Source organism: Acomys russatus, chromosome 1 (genome assembly GCF_903995435.1).
Source record: "Acomys russatus chromosome 1, mAcoRus1.1, whole genome shotgun sequence".
Lineage (NCBI taxonomy): Eukaryota > Metazoa > Chordata > Mammalia > Rodentia > Muridae > Acomys > Acomys russatus.
This window is the reverse complement of record NC_067137.1, coordinates 25968363-25984738: the sequence shown is the minus strand read 5'-3', so window position 1 is coordinate 25984738 and position 16376 is coordinate 25968363. Positions and strand designations below refer to the sequence as shown.

Below are 16376 nucleotides of genomic sequence, written 5' to 3'. Positions count from 1 at the left end.
TCACTTGATGGTCGGACTCTATCTCTCTTTCGCCTCCGGCGGCTCTGGTCCATACTTAACGGAGAGCACCCCGCCCTTACATCCACTCTTTTATTTCCTTAGACCATCTTTACAGGGGCGGACCTGGGAGTAGAGCCCACTCCCAAGTTTGCTCTGGGGTCTTCCTTCACTGGGGCAGCTCCAAGACGATTTTTGCTCCTGTTCCTGTTGGCCTCCATGTACTCGTGGGCCGCTGGAATATCAGTCGCCCGATAGACTCTGTCCAGAACCGGCTGCGGACATTGGGAGCTGTCCGGGGAGAAGTAGGGCAGAATCTGCTCCGTGAAAGTTTTCACCAGCGTTTGTTTGTATTGAAGAACCTAATACGTGAAGAGAGGCCTTACACTCCCGTTCCCCATCCTGCTTAGCCTTAATGCTCTGTGAGCATCTGAAACAGCACATCCCTTCATTTTTCATCACGAAAGCATATGCTTTCAAATGCGCAACCTCATTCTGTACCATGTAAGACTGAAGACTGCAGTAAAATACTAGTGCATGGGCTGGAGAGATGGCTCAGAGGCTAAGAGTACTGACTGCTCCTCCAGAAGTCCTGAGTTCAATTCCCAGCAACCACATGGTGGCACACAAACATCTATAATGTGATCTAATGCCCTCTTCTGACATGCAGATGTACATGCAGGCAGAGCACTATATACATGATAATAAATAAATCTTTTAAAAATTACTAGTGTCAATACAAAAGGAATGCTTATCTTTCTTATTAGGTGTAAAACTGATAGAATAAATTCCCAAAGCTGGTGCCTGCTAGAAGGCTACAGAAGATTTTAGGGACATAAATCTGTTGAAGGTACAAGTTTACTCACCCGAGTAAAGGTTTCGTAGTACACTGAGAAGAGGCCTACCCTGAAAGCAAAGTCTTGGACTTATGTGAAGACCTAATACCATAGCTGATGTTTTGTTCATCCTGATAGAATGTTTCGTATAGGAACTATGGGAATATGCCCGGGGCTTCTGTTGGCTAATCTGAATTCTCTGAACACAGTTACTCCTCTGTCCACAGGGTGGCAGGTTTCTTTATAGGCTCCCTAAAGTGAGTTATGACTAGGTAGATACCAAAAGAGTTTTCTGGGTGACAGTCATATTTTCTTTTCACTCATCACTCACCTTATTAGCCTAGATCGCAGCAAGCTGGTGATCAGACTAGCGACCAGACTTCCTCCTTTAAAATGTAGTTTTGAAAACAGGCCCACTAACATCAGTTCCTACTTAAACCATGGAGAGCCCCGTGACCATCAAGAGCCAGGCCATTGACGTCATTCTCTCAATAGGCTCCAGCTCTGCAGTCCAGAACAGCAACAACTCCAGCACCTTCCAAAGGGGAAAGATTGGCAGGAATGTTAGACACAAAAAAAAATGGCACAGATAAGATTTCATGGTGTATCCGTGGGTATGAGGGTAAAAATAAATGTAGGTTTGGCAGAGCATGCCTGTAATCCCAGCGCTTGGAGGTTGAGGCAAAAGAATCTCAAAGTTGAGGCTAGCCTGGGCTACCTAGTGAGACCTTGCCTCAAAATAATAAATCAATACAAGTGGATGTGGCAAGTGCAGTTGGAACTAAAACCATTGGCCATAGAAATACGGCTGTAAATGGAATTATATAATAGCATGCACAATATCTTTTGTTTGTTTGTTTTGAGGCAGGGTTTCTCTGTGTAGCTTTGGCTGTCCTGGACTCGCTTTGTAGACTAGGCCAGTCTCGAACTCACAGAGATCCACCTGCCTCTGCTTCCCAAGTGCTGGGATTAAAGGTGTGTGCCACCACTGCCCGGTGCATAATATCTTTTATGAGTCTGTTCCCCACCTCATCACAGAAGGAGGGAAACAACTACAGCAAGACCTGGCATGTGAGAAGAATGTAATCTTGCCTTAGTCTGAGCCCAAGGTGAAAACAGCCTTGGGATGCTTGACCCCACTGAGACTTTGTCTCTACAAATTGAAAAACATCTTAGTACAGACTCAGAGGGAGGAAGGATTAGCCTAAGACACTATTGCAAAAACAACCATCGATGGGAGGAGGGAACCTGAGATTGAGAGATGGGAGGTTCCTGCCCACAGCTGGAGGGTTTGAGGTTTTGAGGTCTCAGGGGATACTTCTAGGTTCGGTCCACAGGCAGTGGGGCTTCTTCTGTCAGACAGATATCTGCTGGACTCCTGAGAATCACACCAGGGGAGTTGCCCCACAGAACTGATACCCAGAATATTTCATTCTTCTTCTCCTTAATCTCTTTTCCCTCCTATTTAGGGCAGTTGGGTTGTAAGGGAGGTACGTGCCTTTAATAAAGCAGAACCGTTAAGGAATCTGAGCCAACGCTGGTATCTCATCTAACCCTCCAAATAAATCCAGTCCCACTGGCATCCAGGCACGAGAGTAGAAAAGAGGAAGTCTGCCCAGGCTATGGAGGAGACTGATTATGTTTAAGTTAGACCATCTGCACCGTGTCGTCAGTCACAGCTTGCTAGCTTCATTTTCATCTCTCCTTTTCTATTCACAAGGAGAATGGAAAAAGATGAAGCTTAGTTGGTAGAACGTCTGCCTACCAGGCACAAAGCCCTGGCTTTGATCCTCAGAATCACATAATCCAGGCAAAAGTAGTGAACATCTGTAATCCCAGCCTTTGGGAGACAGAGATGGGAGAACCAGAAGTTCAAGGTCACTCTCAGATGACTTGAGTTTGAGGCCAGCCTGGACCTAGGAAATCCTGTCTTCAAAAATATCCAGACTTGACATTGGAACACACACACACACACACACACACACACACACACACACACACACACACAGAGAGAGAGAGAGAGAGAGAGAGAGAGAGAGAGAGAGAGAGAGAGAGAGAATAGACAGACAGACAGACACACACACACCTGTTTCCAGGGTTCCCACCCTAACCCTACTTTGATGTGCCCAGACCTGCTATCTGCTAACTGTAGTTCTCAGCCCCCCATAGCAAGCCATTATAACATGGTTTGATGGCCTGACATTGTTAGTGATACAGCAGGTGAGGAGTGTGTTGGGTGTCTTAGAGGACTGCTGGGGTTCAGAGAGGTTGGCTCACTGGGGCAGTGAGCCACATTGTGTGAAATGACCATTAGGCTTCCTCACTTACAACAAGTGTCAGCTGAATGAAAGGCAGTAATCCAGGCCTCTGGGATGGCTGCAGCCCGAGATAGGGTCCGTCCTTCTGGGATAGGCATAAGGAGGTCTTCAGGGACAGTGATGTACTGAGCTTGGCCTCCACCAGAGCCATGGCCAAATGCCCAATCTTCCAGTGTCCCTGGCAGCCAGGCCCCAGCTCAGCCATTGATACTTCAAGTCCCAAAATGCTACTGGTTCCTGGGGGTGAGCCATACTGGCCCAGTGTCTGCAGAGAGTGAGCCACATTCAATAGGGAGAGCCTGTGTGTCACCAGCTCTGGCCCCACTGCAACTGTGCTTCCTTTTCTCAGAGAAAATTTTCAGGATAAAGTCTAGTCTTGTAAGAAAAATGGAGAAGGAGATGGCTTGGTTTGTGTAAATACAAGGCTACAAGTCACAAAAATCAGTGAGAACTCTGCTAGTTACTTTATTTAAGTCCTTCATTGTACAAAGAAAGAAAGAGACCCTGATGGGGAGAGGCCTTGTCCAAGGTTGTTAAGTAAATTGTTAGAGAGCCAAGGAACAGACAATCGCTGTGGAGTTTTCAGCAAGTACTGATGTTTGTTGAGTGACAAACTCTGTACTTACCCTGGGCCTGGAGTTTTGCATTTCAAACAGTTGCCTAGCCCTGACATATTAATATTTAAAAGTTCCCTGGCTGATTCTAGTGCACGTTTTTTTCTGTGTCAGAGGTCAATACTGAGTGTCTTCCTCAATTGCTCTCCACCTTATAGTTTGAGACAGAGTCTCAGGGTCTCTCATTGAAGCTAGAATTACTTGCTCAGTTAGACTGGATGGCCAGCAAGCCCCTCATAATCAAAATGAAGACTTGGAGTCAAATGGTTTCTGATATGCTAAAAGCTAGTGTTAACAGAAGAGCTACAGTCATGCTAGGAACTAAAGTAGGTCTAAGCAGAGGGGCGATAGAGTTTAAGCAGGTCAAGCAGCTTACAACAGTAGGCTGCCTCAGTGGTACATGTTTATAAGGTCAGCATTCTAGAGATTGAGTTGGAGAGAGGTCTCAAGTTTGAGACCAACCTGGGCTACATGGGGTGACTTTGTTTTAAAATTTAAAACAATAAATAAGAGTTGCCTGTCAACATTCTGTCTTAGGGTTGAACTGTAACTCCACCCGACCCCACCCCACCTGCCCCCGACTCCCAGAGCCAGTGAGTTCATTTGGTTTACCTACAGGAGTATGGGTGAGAGGTTGCTTACAGTATAACTTATTAATCAGGCCACACTGGTGCGCACCGTTGGTTTCCTTGGCTGGTCCTATGCTACCTGGAAGCCAGCCTATTTTCAAGAGTCTGTTAAAAAGAAGTCATAGGCTAACTAGGCTTTGGATGGATTAAATTCAAAGCCCGTATAGAGAAAAATCCTAACCAAAGTTTAATTAGCAAGCACTTCATTCCAATTTGGAGTACAGGGCACAGTAGTTCTGATAAGTCATTTATGAAACCGGGGGTGGGAATCTAAAGGGACCATGTCTGACCTTGTTCTAGGTCTTCTTTGGTGACTTTATCTGTAAAATATAAATAGGGTCATCTGGGGGCTGGAGAGATGGCTCAGAGGTTAAGAGCACTGGCTGTTCTTCCAGAGGTCCTGGCCACAAAGTGAGACTGTGTCTCAAAAAACAATAAATATAAAAAACCTATAGCTTTGTTTACATTAGAGAGTACACACATACACACGCAGGATGATTGTTGACTTGTTTTTGTCTTTTCGAGATAGAGTTTCTCTGTGTAGCCCTGGCTGTCCTGGAACTCACTCTGTAGACCAGGCTGGCCTGGAACTCCCAGAGATCCCCCTACCTCTGCTGAAATTAAAGGCATGTTCTACCACCATGCCCATATTTTTATTCTACTTTTGTCATAGAATAAATCATACCCAGCTACTTTTTATTCTTTACTGGTTATTCATATCTTCAAAACTATGTATATAAACATACTAATTAAAGAAATTATTTCCCATGACTATAGGCTATCAAAGTCAATTTCTTCTAGAAATTTTAGTTAATTAAGTAATATTGTAATATTCACAATTTACTGTAAACTACAATTTAAGAAAATGTTTATTTTAAATATTACTAATTTTTTTTATTACTAATTTTTAAAATATTACTACTTATTAAGCATAGAAGCAAACTTTTATTGGAATGACATTTCCTCCTACTTCTTTTTTGGAGATGGTGTCTCACTATGTAGTACTGGCTGGCCTGGAACTTGCCATGTAGATCAGGATAGCCTCAAACTCATAGAGATAGTCCTGCCTGTGCCTCTCAAGTGCCTCTTCCTGGCCTGGCATCCATCTTTTAATGACAATTAGTAGGGCTGAAGTTATTAACCTGTCGATGAATGTGGGACCCCTCTGTAAGGTCTAAGCCTGGCATTTCCAGATAGCCTCTGAGCACAGTATATGACAATGGACTCCCTTTCTCTTTGCCTGATCTGGGGAACCCTAGACCCCCTAAGGAGCATCACATAGCCGTCAGGAAGATGACAGTACAGACTCTTTCCTTTAAGAAACCCATCTAGCAAGCACCTGGGAATTCCTGGAAATAGCCACCTATGCTAGTAAGATGTCGTGGCTTTCAACCAATGACCTTTAGTGGCACCTGGAGATTCTCCTCCACCCATGGGATAATTAAGTACTACTTTTTCTTCTTATGATATGTTTTTGTTGTTACATGTAGATAAATATCCTTGGTATCTCCAGCCCCAGAGAATCAAACACGTTCACCCTCAACCTCCACCCCCCCCAAGGCTTATAAATTCCTGATTCACAAATAAATGTTTGCTGGCTTGATTTCTTACTCCACTCCTCCGCCACCATCTGAGACTCTTATTCTGGGGAAGAACCACCATTGGACGCCTAGGGCTTGACAATGGGTCTTTTTTTGGTGGGGGCACAAGGCAGACCTGGGAGAACTGGGAAGTGATTGTGATCGGGGTTCATGATATGAAGTTCCCAAATAATCAATACAGATATTATGAAGAGGAAAAAACCTTGAAAATTAATTTTATAAGCATCAAAAGATGTTTCCCCCAGAATAAAATGTCTTTGGGGCTCAGGACACTTTATCTATCTTTCTACCTGACAATGTCAAACTGCAAAGGGTTTAAGATTTGATTTTACTCTATCAAAGCTAAAAAGTTAGATGAAGGAATTATCTTGCAAGATTGTGGCATTGAATCTAGGAGACAAAAATCATTTAAAGAGCTCCACCACTTCCCCAGCCTGAGTGCCAGGCCTTCTATGTCCACTCCCTGTGTAATTGGAGTATCCATCACAATGGTTCACTCTCTAACCCAGTCCCAACTAGTCTGTTCGTATGTAGACATTTTGTATAGATGAGTCCTATGTGAGGTCAGAGGTTTCTTACAATATTTACAGATCCATTATATGTCTCTCTTGGTCCATGTAAAGTATACTGCAGCGGGATGTGGAGAACAGTGTGCTCACTTATATGGTCATTATCTTAAAGGATCATGGTAATCCAATCTGGCCAAAGCAGAGTTAAGTTCGTATTTCCCAGGCCCTCTCTCTTGGCCAAAGACTCAAACTATTTCCTCCCTAGAATCAATGCCTGAAGGGTCCACTGAAGGGGAAACTGACCAGCCTGGCTGGGATTGCTGTCAGGGAACAAAAGATGCTTCCTTTCCAGGAGTGTCTACAGCAGAGACCTACATTATCAAAAATAGGTTCTCTCGTTGTCCTGATCATCATGTAGCAGGTGCCCAACAGAGGAAGAGCCCTTTCTCAGCAAGATTACTCAGTAGCCACTCTGCCTTACTGAGATGTAGAAGCAGTGAGGGAGGTGAAATGAGACGCCTCCTGAGTTTTGAGAAGGCCTGTATGGTGCTGAGCAATATCAGATGCCTGAAGATAACAGTGGGTGTCCGTCCAATACTCTGATTAGTGGCCCATGATTGAGAGAACTTTACATTGGCTCCCTTCCCCACAGGTGCCACATGCGTGGTGAGAATAAGAAAGCTGTCATACATGCAATGTGATCTATACTTTAATAAAGGGCACCGACTCAGGAGCTCTACCTCTTTGACAGAAAGTACTTAACAAGAATTTTAAGATAACATGACACTGACATGGCCTAGGTACAGAGTGGTTAGGGGAACCAGTGAGATGGCTCGGAGTCCCGTTCCCACCACTGACATGGTGGACGAAGTGAACTGACTCCCAGCGTTGCCCTCTACCTTCAATGTGCTTGTGCTTCCCACACAGGACGTGGCTAGGGCCTATATTCTCGGCATGTCTGGCAAGATGTGTGGGGACTTGGAGGTAAGACTCTCAACAGACTTGCCCTGTGAAAACCCATTAGTGCACTCAGCTTTCATGTCAGTGACCAATGCTTAAAGAAGAGGAACAAGCTGCTCAGGTGCTTCCAGATGGTGACCTCTTTGAAACAAGAAAACTTGTTTGCTTAACTCAGTCTTTGTTTTAACCTTCCACTCAGTGCTTTTCAACCACAAAATATTTTTCTTAAGGATCTATATTTTTCTTCCAAATGACAAAGTTTTCTTCAATAGTTGTCTCATGACTTAACATCCTTTATTTCTTAGATAATCTCCTGAAAGAAAACACAGCATGTTAATAATTTATGGGCAGTGAACTGCCATGACAGGGTAGTTCATTCATTTTTCAATAAGCAGTGCTGATGACTACCATGTGCTAGCACAATGCTGTGTAGTGGAGTAACAGGGACGAGTCACAGGATGGGAGAGTTGGAACACAGGTCCTGTCCCTGTGCAGGTCTGTGCCTACTAGAAGAGATGGATGTATGCAGTCCTCAGTTATGCTTCATTGTGGTAGTGATGTTTGATCTGCCTGAGAGAGGGCTGGCTCTCCATGCAGAGACTGAAGGCACATAAACCATCACAGGAAGGTGGATGGGGTGGGCTAAACGATCAGAAGCTGCTGCCTGGTCCTGAGGGCAGGTTATATTTACATTTAAAACTGGTCAATAGCACCATTTAAAAAAATTTTTAAAAAAATCTATATTAATAAGAAAAAATTGAAAGCTGTGTTTCATTCATCAAAAATTCTACTTGTTTTCTTAAGCCAACTGATGGATACTACTCCACTTGCCTTCCTCTACTGCGATCAGAACTGATGGAAATGGTGGGAGATCAAGTCTATATTAAGTGTAGGTAGACTTTTAGTCCAGTATGGTGGCACGTTCTTATAATCGCAGTACTTGGTAGTCAGAAGCAGAAATATTGCATAAAGTTCAAGGCCAGTCTTATCTACATGGTGAGTTTCAAGCTAGTCAGGGCTCAAAAAAAAAAAAAAAATCTTTAAAGAGCCAGGTGTGGTGGTACACACCTTTAATACTAGCATTTGGGAGGCAGAGGCAGGTGGATCTCTATGAGTTCAAAGCTAGCCTGGTCTACGAAGTGAGTCCAGGACAGCCAAGGCTACACAGAGAAACCCTGTCTCGCAAAAACAAATAAACAAAATGCCTTTAAAAACTTAACTTATTATAAGAATTACTGCCAGGCAATTCACAAAATGACATATTTTTCTATCCATCTATGTTATAAATCTGGCAATAAGGTTTTGGATGATATTCTCAGGAGAATGAACAAAATATCCAAACCATGAAACATGTTTCTTTCTATGTAGATGCCAAAACACAGAGCTAGGAGACGGGGTTTCTCTGTGTAGCCTTGGCTATCCTGGAACTCACTCTGTAGACCAGGCTGGCCTCGAATTCACAGAGATCCACCTGCCTCTGCCTCCCTGACTGCTGGGATTACAGGTGAGTGCCACCACGCCCTAGTTTCTCACATGTGGATTTAGTTAAGATCAAGGCAACTTTCATGTGCAGAAACTAGGCCCTTTGGTTGTTTACCTAGGGATGAAGTATTAGAAGTTTAAGAAACAATTATAGTATTTTAATAATTTCATAATAATCTTTTAAAACTGAGGCCCTAGAACTAGCAATGTTAACATTTCACCAATGCCTACGCTTTCTGCACCTACTCTGCTGAAACTGAGCCTTGTTTTCTGGTACTTAATTTCTCATATATTCACTTGAGGTTAGCTCACTAGAGCTTTCTTGGATTTTGCTAGGTAGAAGTCATTCACTTCTCTGCTTATCAAACCTGTATTAATTTCCTACTCAAAATCTGGTACTATATCAGATATCAGGCAGGAGGATGATTAAGAAGGCATGTTTCCTTCTAGGTTCCTAATCCAGATTAACAAAGAGCTCTAATGGGAATAACAGTGGCAGTGTGCATAAGATATGCAGCACAGCGGAAGAGATGTCCAGGTCTGACTTGGCCCTTCAGTGATTATTACAAATGTGCTAACTAGATGTGAAGGGCATGAAAGGAACAGAAATGTACTTCTGGCAGGTAGGATGGCATCTATAGAGGCATGAGAGGCAGAGGGTCTGTCTTATCCAGTTTTGGTCTGAGATAGTGCAGGGCACCTGACTGGTCACCATTGCTGCAAGAATGAATGAATGAATGAATGAATGAATGAACGAACGGCTACTTTTCTTGCTAGAAGGCCCAACTATTTCGAAGGATTGTTTTACGCATTCTAAAAGGAAATGATTTACCATTTGCTATGTACAATCCTCTCTTTAGTTCTCTATTAAGCCTTACCTTTATATTTTTTAAATTGTCAACCAGGGATGGGGCCTGGAGTACATGCCAACAAGATGGCTGCTTCTCCTTCCTAAAGGGTGGGTCCCGATACTTATTTGCTTTTTAACCTACTTCCCATCTGCTCCCCTGCCCATCTCTCTTGCATAGCTTACTGATGTGGGAGTAGGGGTAAATTAGATGAAACAAGGCAGGGTCCTCAGAGAAAATAAGGGGTAGGAAGGAGGCTCCACCATGATACCAGGCCAGGGAGAAAGCAGTTACATTGCAAGGGGACAGACCAAGCTAACTCTCTTAGAAGCAAAGACAAGGCAGAATCCCAACAGTGGCTATGTGAACCACCCCCGGATCTCCCCAATACATTTCTCCTCCCTGCCCATTCCCCCACCCCCCCCCACTCCCCGGTCTCACACCCCAATGGGAGGCGAACTTACCCAGCTTCTCCGTGGCTTCCACACAGACACTAGGATACATGCCTGCCGTGTAAGTGGCCACCAGGAGGTACTTCTGGGTCTTCACCACGATCACACCAGTGTTCTCCTGGATAAATAAAGAAACAGAACCCTTTGCCTTCGGTCCTAACCACAAGACCAGCAGTTACCCACAGACACTTTTAAAAAATATTTCCTGATTTCTCTGTATTCATGTATTTGTGCTTTAATCTTCCACTCCTTTTTAGAAATTAAGTAGTGTTTTCTGAAAAGGTTTCAGCTTTTTGTACTAATATTGTGCATTTTAGAAAGAAACTATACAGTACACTGACAGATTAGAACTCCACTGACTGTACAGAGGTTGGAGTGTTGCATGTCCAGGGCCTAATAACTATGTACTCTGGGCTCACTAAGGTCCCTAGTAGCCATCCTTTGCCTGTCTCGGTGTCCGATGTAACATTATTGTTACATCATAACAATTCAGGGGCATAAACTCTTGGTAAATGTTTAAATACTCTCATCTGGTCCCAGCTTTGTTGTATGTATCAATGTGCCTGTCCTTTTCTTTATTCCCTCACTGCCCTAGTCAGGGTTTCAGAACTCAAGGCAAGCAGGTCATGGCACTATGAAGGACCAGGAAGAGATAGCTCAGTCGAGAGTCTAGAATATTTTTAACAGCCAGCCTACCTGCCTGAGAGTACTTTTGGACAAAGAGTGCTTCTTTTTCTCCACTTCAGTGCTAGAGATCAGATCTAGAGCTTGCACATGCTAGGTAAGTTCTCCACCCTTGAGGTCTATCCCCAGCACTTCGAGTATTTTTCAGATATACCTTCATGGCACTAGATTGCTATCTGAATGGCTCTAGGTAGGAATGACCTATTCTGTTTTACAGAGAGCATTAGGAGGATTAAAGAAAATAGAAGTAAGAGTCTTAAGTTTTTTACCCATCTGTCTTCAAAACTTGAATACTTACATTCTTAGCATAGAGAGAATGGTCATCTGCTCGGACACATTTGTAATCCTTTTCCTTGAAATACAACCCTTCCCTTCGGGTTATCAATGGGTTTTTGGCAAATCCATTCACAAGTGTTCGAACATCACTTGGCATCATCTACAGAAGTTAAAAAGACAGTCAAATTTGGTTGACTGTTTTTTAAATGGCATGAAGGTTGAGGATGGTTTTCACTTGTTTGTCTGTTTTTTGAAACAGGGTCTCTCTGTATAACAGTCCTGGAGAGTGGGCTCAGTGGTTAAAAGTACTTGCTGCTCATGGGGAGGACACAGATTCAATTCCCAACAACCTCATGGTGGTTTACAGCTCCAGGGGATACTACACTAGTCTTCTGAAATCTGAAGGCACCAGGCATGCATGTGGCACACATACATAAATGCAGTTAAAACATTCATACACAAAATAAAAATTACAACACCTGCTTTAAGATTTCATTATATACCAGTCAGAATAAGTATCAAGAAAACATGTAAAAAAAAAAAAAAAAAACATGTAGAGGAATGTTAATTCAGAACATGGCTGTTCTGACAAGCGATCACATCCAAAGACCTTCTAGGTCTGTGCGAGTTGGCTGGAATTCAAGCATGCCTTTAATTCAGGAGACAGAGGCAAACGTCTGAATTTAAGGCCAGCCTAGTATAGAGCAAGTATCAGGTAAAAAAAAAAAAGCTTAGATCCAGATGTGGTGATGCATGCCTTTAATCTCAAATGAAGGTAAAGGTAGTTTGTAGAAGGAAGCACCCATGTCTGAAAATGATGTCTAATCGATTGGTGAAAAAGATGATGAATCAGAGAAGATTTAATAGAATAGGATATATGTCCAATGAGTGGGGGGCAGGGGGGAAGCTACTTAAGAGGCAGTTTTTCAGAGAGATAGAGAGGAGGCAGTTTTTACCAGGACAGGAATAGAGAGATGGTTGCAGAGAGAGAACTCAGGTGAAAAGGGAATGAGCCAGAAAATAAGAAGCCAGAAGATTAGAGCAGATAGCTGAGTTAGTTTGAGGTCAAGCAAGACAATTCCAGGCTGAGAGAGAAGCCAGATTAAATAAATCAGCTGGGAGAAGTGTTTGAGCCAGAACACTTGAGTTGAACCAGCCAGCCCAGAGCTCAGAACAAGGGTGAGTTTATTAGGCAGTAAGTCTCAGAGGCTGAAAACATTCTAGGCCTATGTTAGATTGTATGGAGGCTAGAAGTTTCCAGGATGAGGCCTAGGTTAGCAGAAGGAGGCAGTAAGCCTCTGACAACAATTGAGTCAGGAGAATAAATGTTACTTTCATAACAACACAACAATTGAGGGCAGAGATTTAGCTCAATAGGTAGTCTGCTTAGCATGCCAAAGCACTGGGTCTAGGCCCCAGTGCTGCAGAAACCAGGCATTGTGTTTCAGGAATATACACCTAGCACTTGGGAGGTGGGGGAAGGAGGGTCAAGGCCTGGGCTATATGAAACTCTTTTTAAAAATAGAAAATAAAGAAGAAAAATGACAACAAATGCTGGCAAGGATGTGGAGAAAGATAAGAGGAACTCTTAATTCACTGCTGGTGTGAATGCAAATCATGCAGCCACTATGGAAGTTCCCGAAAAACTGCCCCTAGAACTACCATGTGACCTAGCCATACCACTCTTGGGTACATATAACTGAAAGACTTTGAATCAGCAACATGTAACCAGAGACAGGCACATGTAGGGGCTTATTAGATCTTACAATAGCCAGAAAATGGAACCTGCCGATGTATGAATGGATAAAAAAAAAAAAAAAAAAAAAAATAGTAGTGCATGTAATGGAAGTTTTGGTTTCTTTGTAAACTCAGTTGTGTTATGTAAATATGTTTTTGTTCTAATCCCAAGTGTGGGATTTTAGTTTGAGCTTTAGCTTGTCCACGCCTGTTAATTGTCTTGTGAGGGGTGTGGCTTTTGCCAGATAGTAAGGGCCTTCCTCAGTACAGCCCAGAGAGGGGCGTGGCTTTGGGCTCTGAGGACATAAATAAGAGTGTGGTGTGGAGTTGATGTGTGGTGTGTGATGTGTGAAGAGACCAGAGATGGATGGTGTTTGGAGCAGACAGATGGAGAGAAATGCTTCCGGACTCAGCAGCTTTGAGGAGACTGCTGGCTGTGTCTGCTGTTGATGGAGATTGGTACAGCCCAAAAGAACCCTATTGACCCTAAACAACCAGGAGAACTAAAGAGGCCCCCTCTGCCCACTAACCTTCTTTCTCCTACGTAGAGTTGGGAGGTTGGGAGGTTGAGGCCTAAATGCCCCAAATAAAGTAGAGTTAAAAAAGAGTGCTACAAGTACACATACACAATGCAATTTTATGCAGCCATACAGAAATTGAAATGCTGGATATGGTGGTACATGCCTTTAATCCAGCACTTGGGAGGTAGAGGCAGCCAGATCTCTGAGTTGAGGCCAGCTTGGCCTACATAATAAAACCATGTTTTAGGGGGAAAAGGAAAAAGAAAAAGGAAATCATGACATTTGCAGAAAGATAGATGTAGTTGAAATTATTAAGGGTTAATAAACCATACTCATTGAGACAATTATCACAATTTCTTTTATACATGGAACCTGGACTTTAAAGTATGTGGATGAGGCTGGAGAGATGGCTCAGGAGGTAAGAACACTTGTTGCTTTGAAGAGGACCCAGGTTCAGTTCCCACTGACCACGCACATTGTGGGGCTACCAACTGTCTGGTTCTAGAGATCTGAAGCCCTCCTTTGTCCTCTGTTGGCACTACATGCACATGGTACACAAACATACATGCATTAAAACACCCATATGCATAAAGCAAATCTTTCCAATTATGTATATATACGCACAGACATATACACAAACACATATATGTGCATATTTATGTGTATGTTTGTAGGTAACAAAATTAGAAAATTAGAAAGGAAGATCTCTTGAGGAATGAAAAGAAAACAGAAGGATAAGGCCAGGCATGGTGGTGCATATCTTTAATCTGAGCACTTGGGAGGCAGAGGCAGGCAGAACTCTGTGAGTTCTAGGCCAGCTTGGTCTACAAAGCGAGTCTAGGACAGCCAGGGCTATACAGAGAAACCCTGTCTTGAAAATCCTAAAAAAAAAAAAAAAAAAAAAAGGAAGAAAGAAAGAAAGAAAAGCAAGAGAAGGTATAGAAAAAGGCACTGGGGATGAGAATGAATAAAACCAGGCATAATGACATGTTGGGATTAGACTGTGCTTTGCCCTAAGCTACTGTATATTTTGTGAAACAGTAGTTTTTCCATGTGTCTTGCCTTGAGAGACTTCATTTTGAAGATGAAGGATAACTTCACGCACCACCCACACAAGACAGACAGAAAAATGACTTATTCCTGTGCTAAGACAGTAGAGTCATGTGGACATATTAAAACTATATCAGAAAACCAGGCCCAAGAATTATTATATGCAACAGACCAAGGAAAGGGTGCGACTCCCTCACCTGACTCCACAAAGAAACAAAAACCTAGCACTGAGATGGTGTTGGTTCCTACTGACCTGGTCCTGCCCCATCTGTCTGTCAATCTGTTGGATACTCCTTGTCCCTCTGTCCCTGGAACTGGTCTCAACTTTGTAGCTTCACTCTCAAACTTGTGATCCAAAGGAGCCTAGGTCATCACTGTAGCTTCTCCAGATTTTTTCCTGAAGCTCTGGTTCTGCTAACTTATCAGTATGTATTATAAAAAATTGCAAGTAGTCTACCAACTTTCCTGCTTCTCATGTATCTTTATCTATGCCTGTCTGTCTGTCTGTCTGTGATCCAAGAGTTGATATTAGTAATTAAAATAGGAATAAAAGAGCCTATGTTCACCTCAGGGTTACCAAGGAAAGCAGGCATCAAATTGATGTCACAGAAACTATTGTACCTTGTAAATTTATCATCACCCAATAAATTCTGACATTGTTGAAACACAAACATGTTCGTAGTTTTACATAGCTCACTCACAAAATGTATATGAAGATAGCATGATGAAAATACTTTGTATGCTAACCTAAACAATTAAAAAAAAAAAAAAAAACTTGTCCCCCCTCTTACACTAAATCCTGGTGATGTCACGCACAGGCTCCTTTCATGGAGTTTGATGAGGGCTGCGCTGTCCACATGCTTCGTCCCCAACAGGGCATCTAACAGTAAGTTTTGTAAGTGACTCATGGTTCCTCCGCTCTGAACTGGAACCTGTAGTTGAAGCCTCCACGTGTGAGACTACAAGTGCATCTGACACTTCCGTTTTAGTCTCAAGAGTGTGTCCTTTAAAATGTTGGAAAAGTGAAAATGGTGGTCCGTCATCCAGTGTTCGCCAATACTCAGATGGAAAAACAGAAACAACTATAAAACTATCATAATTTACAGAGTGGCTTATGAAGCTGAGTTTGAAAAAACAAATCAGCGTCTCCACATTTTTAGCTATGTAATGATTTACTGAGCTTTAAAAGCAAAAGGCCATTCCTATTATTTCAAGTACTCTAGGGGCAGGAAGGTCACAAGTTCAAGACCAGAGAGACTCTCTGTTTAAAAAAAAAAAAAATCTGCGGATGAATCTCGTTGGTAGAGCTGGAAACGTAGTCTCCCACTCAGTCCTCAGACCCGCAAAAACGAACAAGTAAATAAATAAAAGTAAAATAAAGCATAACCATAAAAAAGCAACCAACTATCCAAATAATCTCAAAACCACCCAAGGCGGAGATCCACCGAGTTAAAACAGATCCTTTCATATCTCATCCTTAACCAACATCCACGCTGTAGACAGACACTGGTCAAGAGACCCGATCTCTGAGATCACTGGAAGCTCTTTACAGCTACATTTCCTGCCCATGTGCCGCCATCTTGGACAGCTCTCATAGGGTCAACCGCCACAAACGCTAGTTCACCACAGCCACCGAGTACCACGAACGTCCCTCTCCTGCTCACTCCCTTCTGAAAAGTGACTGAAGGGAGGCAGGGCAGCCTAACCGGGAACTAAAATACCGGGAACCCGGGGCCACCGAGGAGGCGGCGTTCCGCTAGGGGCGGGGCCTAGGGACACGGGCGAAGATGATTGGCTGTCACAGCTGCCTGTTAGAGCGAGACCCGGCGCGCCGCCTCCGATCCGCCGGTGCCTGAGGGCCG

The 16376-nt window shown here is 43.2% G+C and overlaps 2 protein-coding genes across 2 annotated transcripts; both read right to left on the bottom strand.

Moving 5' to 3' along the window:
- Positions 1-166: 166 nt before the first annotated feature.
- Tp53i3 (tumor protein p53 inducible protein 3) lies at positions 167-3798 on the bottom strand. The gene is given in 9 exon segments (XM_051166151.1): positions 167-196; positions 198-359; positions 864-903; positions 1165-1242; positions 1244-1264; positions 1266-1368; positions 3162-3296; positions 3299-3416; positions 3778-3798. Coding segments are annotated over 9 exon segments (708 nt in total).
- A 3569-nt stretch (positions 3799-7367) lies between these two features.
- Positions 7368-16270, bottom strand: Pfn4 (profilin family member 4). The gene is made up of 4 exons (XM_051143174.1): positions 15306-16270; positions 11229-11366; positions 10259-10364; positions 7368-7777 (listed from the first exon to the last, which is right to left on the bottom strand). Exons 1-4 carry the CDS (start codon positions 15420-15422, stop codon positions 7749-7751), a joined length of 390 nt encoding a protein of 129 aa, XP_050999131.1. The 5' UTR covers positions 15423-16270; the 3' UTR covers positions 7368-7748.
- Between the last annotated feature and the right edge of the window lie 106 nt (positions 16271-16376).

What these genes read in the sequence shown, in the direction of transcription:
- Pfn4 (XM_051143174.1), bottom strand. Translation starts at nt 15,422, where the DNA reads ATGAGTCACTTACAAAACTTACTGTTAGATGCCCTGTTGGGGACGAAG. An exon ending in ATTCTCTCTATGCTAAGAAT is followed by an intron (nt 10,365 to 11,228) that starts GTAAGTATTCAA and finishes TTATTTATCCAG; the next exon opens with GAGAACACTGGTGTGATCGT. An exon ending in GGAAGCCACGGAGAAGCTGG is followed by an intron (nt 7,778 to 10,258) that starts GTAAGTTCGCCT and finishes GTTTTCTTTCAG; the next exon opens with GAGATTATCTAAGAAATAAA.